Here is a 7,602-nt window from a genome sequence, read left to right on the forward strand (position 1 = left end):
CAGTCGCCCCTGCCTGCCACTTGGCCGATGGGCTCACGAAAAGCTGGCCAGACCAGCTGTTTCTGCAATGCAATGGAGCTGATCGGAGGTTCACACACGTACGTACCTCTGCTGCTTGCCACATTTGTCAGCAATTGCCAAGGATCGCCACGGGATCACGGGGCCCTTTTTCCGCTCGCCGTTGCTTCCAGTTTGAGCAACGCGTGCACGATCCATCCATCGGGTAGATGGGGTGCGGTTGAATTGGGTTTCTGAGTTGTCGGCAGTGGAAACGGATGAGACGCCGTCGTTTTCATGCGCTCGCTCCGGTGGGTCGACCAGCACATCGGTTTCAACTCCAACGGTTGCTGGAAGGCGGGTGCATTTCCAGTGATGGATGGGGCTTGTGGTACGTTCTGCTCATCTGCTCAACGCCGTGATAGCCCAGGTGATCTTGTGGTGCACGTTGTGATCTGATCTGACATGGTGTAAAAATGCGAAAGTAACAGAGGAAAACGAAGCGAGAAATAGAGCAAATTTGGCATCTTCAACGACTTTACTGGCAGTATTTCTTTTTCACCGCTATCAACACTAACTACAGCCGGATCGCTAGCGATCGAATCCGACGAATGTACATCTTCCTGCTGCTGATTCACTAAAGCTTCATCGGCTACTCCTACATTATGCACAACGAGCTCGCCGCCGACGTCGAAAGCCTCGGCGTCAAACTCTGCTTCCAGCAGTAACGACGATTCTTCGTCCCGGAAGCCTTCGTCGTAATCGTACGCCGTCTCTTCAGGCGGCGCCGCGGCCACCGGCACGGCAGCACCAACGACTCCAGCTTCTTCTACTCCTGATTCTGCTTCTACTCTTTCATCATCCCAAATATATACATTGGCCTCCTCAGCCGGCGCGGCCGCCGGCGAATCGGGAGCTTCACTGCAGGACTGCTCGGCCGGCGTCTCAGATTGGCAGCTCAATACATCGATCCAGCCGTCGTCGGACTCCCAGTCCGGCAAGACCGAGCAGAAGGCCGCCAATGCCTTCATCCTCTCGGCCGTGTCATCATCGGGCACGTTCTCATCCTCGTCGGCGTCAGATTCCCACATTGCAGCGTCCAATGTGCTCTTGGGGGAGACCCACTTGCCCTTCAGCTCAGCCGACTCGACGTCGGCGCCACAGCCGGCGAACGCCAAGAACGGGTGCTCCAGCAGCTGCTCCGCGGTCCACCGCTCGCCGGCGCACCGCCTGAGGCACTTGTCAAGGAAGTCCTTGGCCTCCGACGACAGGCGCTCGGGCGCCTCCGGCACGGCGTCCGTGTACCCGATGAGGCGCACCGCCGCGACCACGTCGTCCATGTGGCTCCAGGGGGCGCGGCCGGTGGCCATCTCGATGACGGTGCAGCCCAGGGCCCAGACGTCGGCGGCCGGGCCCTGCTCCTCCCCTCGCACCACCTCAGGCGCCATGAACGCCGGCGTGCCCCCAATCGGCCCCGCCGAGCCCACGCTCCGGGCGCACCCGAAGTCCGCGAGCTTGGCCCAGCCGTCGGCGCCGATGACCACGTTCCGGCCCTTGACGTCGCCGTGGACCATGGACTCCCCGTGGAGGTACGCGAGGCCCCTGGCCACGTCGGCCGCGTAGGCGCGGACGGCGCCTTCCTCGAGGCAGCCGCCGTTGCGCTCGACCTCGTCGGCGAGCGAGCCGCCGGGCGCGAACTCGAGGAAGAGCTGGTACTCCCCGCCGGCCGCGGCGCGGGAGCCGAGGCAGGGGAGCACGTAGGGCGAGCAGAGGGAGGCCAGGATGCCGCCCTCCCGCCGCAGCAGCGCCTGCGCGTCGGCGGCTCCGGCCGACTTGACCGCGAGCAGCTCGTCGCCGTCGCCGGCCGCGAAGAGCGACACGACGGCGCCGGACGCGCCCCGGCCGAGCGTGCGGACGCGCGTCAGCCGCCGCCGGCCGCTGGTGCCCGGCGCGTCCTCCGCCATCGTCCGCAGCCCTTCCTCCCTCATCCCCCGCCGCGTTTTCTTGGAGGATTGGGCCGGTCTCGCTCGGAAGCCGACGATGAATGTCGAAGTCTGTGCGCGCGCGCGCGCTGATCGATGCCTGGATACGAATGTGTTGCTGTTGCGGGATGGGGGATGGAGGATTCGTATTTATGGCGCGCGGGGGAGTGCCAATGCCAAGTTCGGCGCGAGATCTTGCGTGCGGGGCTGGTTGCCGATGGCGGGAAAAGCACGTGAGGATTTCGCCATGGCGCGCGGGGCCGGGGTTTTCCTCGTGCCGGGAGGGGGGGCCCTGACCTGTGGGCCTCTCGTGGTGGGTCCCGCCTCTGGGAATGTGCTGACCGGTGGAGGACTTCGGCCACGTGGAACGGCCGGCGACGCGAGTGGAAAACGGGGTCAACGAGTCAAACGGGAAGGGAGGGACCCTTTTCTCCTTTTTCTTTTTTCTTTTTCTTTTCCGTTTTCTTTTTCTGAGAGAATATAGGAAGGAAAGGGACTATTTGCTTGTGTGGATTTGCGAAGGGAGCTCTGTGAATTCTTGGGTGAGCCTAAAAGGGCAGGAGTGGCTAAAATAAGCACATTATGAAATATAAGCAATATGGGGTGCCTATTTTTTGGACTTCCCTCTCTCTCTCTCTCCTCCTCGCGCGACACGCATGTGCAATGACCCCGGACGCATGACAAAACTCCGACTTCCCTTTGACTTTTTTTTCCTTTTCGGTGTGCGGCTCTCTTCCTCCCGTTTTCATCCATGCCCCGACATAGCTCTTTTCATTTTTGTAGAGACGACTCGCATTGCTTTCACCACACTCTATTGCTTTCCTATTGAGAGACATCGTTCCTCGCTGGTCGGGATGAGTTGGAAAGTTTGAACTTTCAAGATAAAAAGTTGAAATCCTCGAGGGTCGTCTTTTGAAGTTTTGAAAGTAGAGCTATTTAAAATGAAAACTCATATATACAAGCTTGGAGGAGGGAAGAGGCATCCATGGTTTATTGCAAAAAATATGAATATCAAATGTTTTTTATTAGAAAAATCTCAAATGTGTGGTTGAGCAATATTTGGTTCAAAACATACAGAAGTCCAGTACCACGCTTCAAGGGGCAGAAGCCTACCCTCGAACAAATCAAATTTGCTACTACTACCAATCTTGCTCCAACCCGTTAGCTCACATCCCATGTCCTATGCCAGTTGCAACCCATGACTATGGATGGCAATGGGTGGGGTATGATGCGGGTACAATAATTCATACACATACCCATGTTTCTCATGAGCGTAAAATCATACTCATCGGATAAATATCCATGACACGATCATACCCTATGGGTATTTGTACCCGATGAGTACCCACGGGGCTGCTCAACACAACGTCGATGAGTAGTGGCGTAATTGTTAATCCATTGTGTGGTGAAGACTCCAGACACCGAGAGGTTTCTATGGTCGGGGAATTGGTTGTTTGGAGGAGGATGGGGGTGAGAAATGGAGCTGATTACATAGAAAGACTAGGTAGCCTAGTGTTTATTACACATGTGACCCATCGGTAAGAAAAACGGGTAGGGTCTGTGCGTACCCATGGAGACAAAATCATACCCATGTCCTACATACGACTACTTGGGTAAGGTTTGCACACTGCCCATGGGCACGAAAATGTGCCCATACCCTACCCATCAGTGGCGGAGCTATGTGCAAGTCTGGGGGGCTGTGCCCCCCCCCCCCCCCCAACTTTGGACCTAACTATGAAGAATTTTTTGAAGAAGGGCTTAGATGAGGATTTTTTTTAGCAGTTTACACCCTCAAACACCCATGATTTAGCCTTGGCCCCCCCAGCCATTCCTAGCTAGCTCCGCCAGTGCTACCCATGCAGGTCGGGTGCGCATGGGCATCCATGCCCATGGGTAAAATTGCCATCCTTACCCACGACCTTTTTCGTCCAACATGCATAACTGCCAGCAGCGAGCAGCGGACGCGAGGCTCAAAGCCTCTAAGAGCATGTAGAGATGCGGAAATGTTGCCTCCTTACTAAAAAGGAATAGAATCAAGTTATTTTTACCAAAGAAGTCCCGCTCTGACGGCCCGACGAGTCATCTACTAAAAAGGACCCTCCCCGCTGTGCGCCCCTCCTTGAACAGAGCACAGACAATAGGGCCAACTATTGATCTTACTTTCCTTCAATAAATAGTTTGGATTGGATAAACAATCGTACTTTCATTCCAATCATAAAAAAGGAAAAGATCAACGGAGAAAACCCTTCCAGCAAAACTAGTAACCGAGAATGGGTGCAGCCCACCCCATCTAAAGTAGCCTGGAATTCGTTCCTCTACAATCCAGAGCAGTACAAACATGTATCGCGATCTGGACGGACAAAGAATGTCGGAGCACGGTAATCCCGACGAGTAGGATCCAGAGAAACTCATGCAGAAGTACTGCCTCCTTGATTGGATCGCACATGTCAAATGGCTTTTCAGAGACCTAAAAAGACGAAGCCCCTCTCCTCCCTCTGTAACTAGAGAGGTAGGCAAACCTGAGTTTAGAGCCACCTCAATTCGAGATGTCGGAACACCAACCGGATCGGAAACCTCATCAAATTCGGCCCCTCAAATGCCCGTGGGCACTGACAGTACACTTCTCAAATTGTTCCTCCACATCCATGTATCTCATATTCGATACCTTATCCATACTAAAGCATCCAATGTGAATAAAACTTCATTGTGGTCGTCCTCGTCAGGCTCCACCATCAACCCGCGGAGGCGTCGCACGGATTACTCCCCTGCGTCCCTCTCCCATGTCCGTTGCGTGTCTGTGCGGGCCGACGGGGCGGGCACTGGCACCACTGTTGCCCCACTGAGCTCGACATGTCAACGATTTCGTTTGAATCAGAGAGGGGAGAGAGGGGGACGGAGCGAAAGAGGAAAGTAGAGTGAGCTAGAGCTCGAATAGGGGATGGATTGGGGTTTTTTGTGGGGAGAGCATGGGGTCGGTGGTGGGCCGGGATGACGAGACGGACGCTCCCGGGCCTTTCCCATATCCGCCCTACATTTGGACAGGATATGAGAGGTGACGTATAGCTTGGGCATTTGAGGCCGATTCGAGGTGGGTCGATGTTTCATCTTTTTTTTCGGTTACTGACCGATCCGCCCGGGCGTTTGGGACCGGTTTTTTCGGCTCGGATGTAGATACCCTAGCCGTAGCGAGCGAGGGAAGCATCCTACTTCCGGCGAGGTGGTGAGCCGGAGACAAAAATTGGCCTCGACGATGGATCGGATTGAGGCTAGTAGTCAACAGTGCATCGCACAACAACTCATCCTCTTGCATGGTGAAGCTTTGTACGCTACCTCTCTTCTTTGAATTGTCGTCGAAACCATCCGGATCATCCTCCTCGTCGTCGTTATCATCGTCCTCCTCCTCCTCCTGCCCGGCGGCCCAATCCTGTTGTTGTGTGTCCGTGCCCAGCTAGGTGTAGTCCTGGTGCGTGTCCGGCTGGGTATATGTGCCGGACTGGGTGTACTATTCCATGCCTGGCTGGTTGTAGGTGTCGTACTAGGTGGGCTCCGAATTATCCACCTTCCTGTCCTCATAGGAACCTTCCCGTCTGCCTCCCTCGTGGATGATCTCATACATCTCCCTGTCTGCGTCATCGTACGCCAGATTTCCCGCTTTAGGGGCATACCAGCGAACATCGTGCGGGTACCCATCTGCTCCACACCCGCCACCCGCGTCCGGCCAAGCGGCGGCAATGAACACTTAGAGAAAAGCAGTGATGCCATGTTGACGTCGATGATGAACGGCACGGCGGCGGATGCCGGGGACTGCCTACCCAGCTGCTTGGCGGCGTAGTAGTACGGAGCTTTGTAATGCTCCGGCCATGGCGGCGTCTGCATGGTCGGTGAGGCCTCGTGGCTCGGGCCCCGACCTCCACCACATCCGCGACCTGTACGCCCAACCCCTTGTCAGCCACCAGCACGTCCTCTGTCGGCTTTCTGCTGCATGAGCTTTTCCTTCTTTGTGGCCTTCGCTTTGACGCGGTGATTTTGCCATGCTGTCGAGTTGATCTTTCAGGCGAGCATGATGCTCGGATCGTCCACGACCTCTGTCTTCGCCGGGTCTCCTCTGGGTCCATGGTTTGACGGCGGGGGGGGGGGGGGGGGAATGGAGAAAGGCGCGGGAATTTGGCGGAGAGTGGTGGAATGAAAAAAAGAAGAGTGGGAGATTTTGCCGCGGAAACACTATGGCCAGCTACAAAAGCGCAAGCTCCGGTCGTTTTTTCGTGGGCGGGGGTTGTCAGAATCCTACTGGCTCGTGTCTGGATTCCAGCAAAGCCCTCCTCCCCCCCCCCCCCCCCCCCCCTCCCCGCTAGTTTGTTGCGACTTTGCGGGAAAATTGTGCTCCAGACTACAAAGCGGAGCGATGGGGTCAGCGTTGGATGACTTATGGGGTTCGGACAGCTGCATCTAGACAGATACGGACGGTTTGAGAGTCGTCGTTGAACATGCTCTAATTTAGTAGTATGTGTGAGCAAATGTGCATTATGTACGTCGATGATGGTGGTAGTTCGATGGTGTAGGGAATTCGATGTAAATTGTTAACGTTGTGTGATGAGAATGGAAAGATGCAACGTGGTGACTAGAACTGGGCGACGTATGTTCCGAAATGGATCTAGCGTGGGAACGAGAGAAACCAAAGTCCTCATGCTCCTCTTGGTACTACTACGACTCTGCCCAGTTTTGCTGGAACGACGCAAGCACGCGACACCGTGCATGCATGGACGAGCCGTGGTTGGTCGCTGCCGGCCCCGCAAAGCGCAACATATTTCCATCGATCCGCCGCGCCTGCTGCCATCTGTGCGTCCGTGCGCCCCCCGGCAGCTCTCCGGCGACTGCGAGCTGGCGATGCACAGCTCGGGTAGGTGCAGACGTTCGGGGATCGTCTTGCTCGTGGCGTCGACAAGTGTGTAGTGCAGCTGGCCTGCTAGGTAACGTACGCTTTGCTTGTTGGCTCGTTGCCGCTCGCTCTGCCCCTTTCCTGTTGTGGAAAGCACTACACTTGTCCTCCCAGCGTCATTGCCCATAAAAAACACCGCGCCGGATGCGGTGCGAGTTCTCGGCCTGCAACTGCAACTGCAAGCCAGCCGGGTCAGGGCATCTCCGGCCGTTGGCCCCCAGGAGGGGCAAAAAATCGCCCCCCGAGGGCGCACCGGCGCTGAACCGCGCACTGGGGGCGTGATGCCCCCCGGTCGCGGCGTCCACGGTTAGTCAAAAAGTCAAATACGGCGCAAAAATGATTTAAATTTAACGCAAACATCGGCGAGTTCGTTCAAACTTAAACATATTTTACAAAAAAAGCAAAAAAAAAAAAACTACCGCGGGCTACCCCGCCGTCTCCCTCGCCGCCCGCCTCGCCGCCCGCCCACGCGGTTCTACATGTCGAGGAGGCTGTAGAACCGCGTGTAGTCACCGCCGTCGTCGTCATCGTCGTCGTCGTCGCCGCCCCCGCCTATGCCTCCGCCGTCCCTGCTGCATCCTTCCCCCGGTTGGCGCGGCGGGTTGGACGGTCCGGGGGTATCGTCGTCGTCGTCGTCGCTGTCGAGGACCACGACGTCGTGCTCGTCCTCGCGCCCACGCTTGCAGG

The 7,602-nt window shown here is 56.5% G+C and overlaps 1 protein-coding gene across 1 annotated transcript; it reads right to left on the reverse strand.

Moving 5' to 3' along the window:
• Positions 1 to 407: 407 nt before the first annotated feature.
• LOC123080745 (mitogen-activated protein kinase kinase kinase 17) lies at positions 408 to 2,096 on the reverse strand. The gene has a single exon (XM_044503684.1). It carries the CDS (start codon positions 1,983 to 1,985, stop codon positions 408 to 410), a length of 1,578 nt encoding a protein of 525 aa, XP_044359619.1. The 5' UTR covers positions 1,986 to 2,096.
• Positions 2,097 to 7,602: the final 5,506 nt, after the last annotated feature.

This window comes from Triticum aestivum, chromosome 1B, assembly GCF_018294505.1.
Source record: "Triticum aestivum cultivar Chinese Spring chromosome 1B, IWGSC CS RefSeq v2.1, whole genome shotgun sequence".
In the NCBI taxonomy this organism is placed as follows: domain Eukaryota; kingdom Viridiplantae; phylum Streptophyta; class Magnoliopsida; order Poales; family Poaceae; genus Triticum; species Triticum aestivum.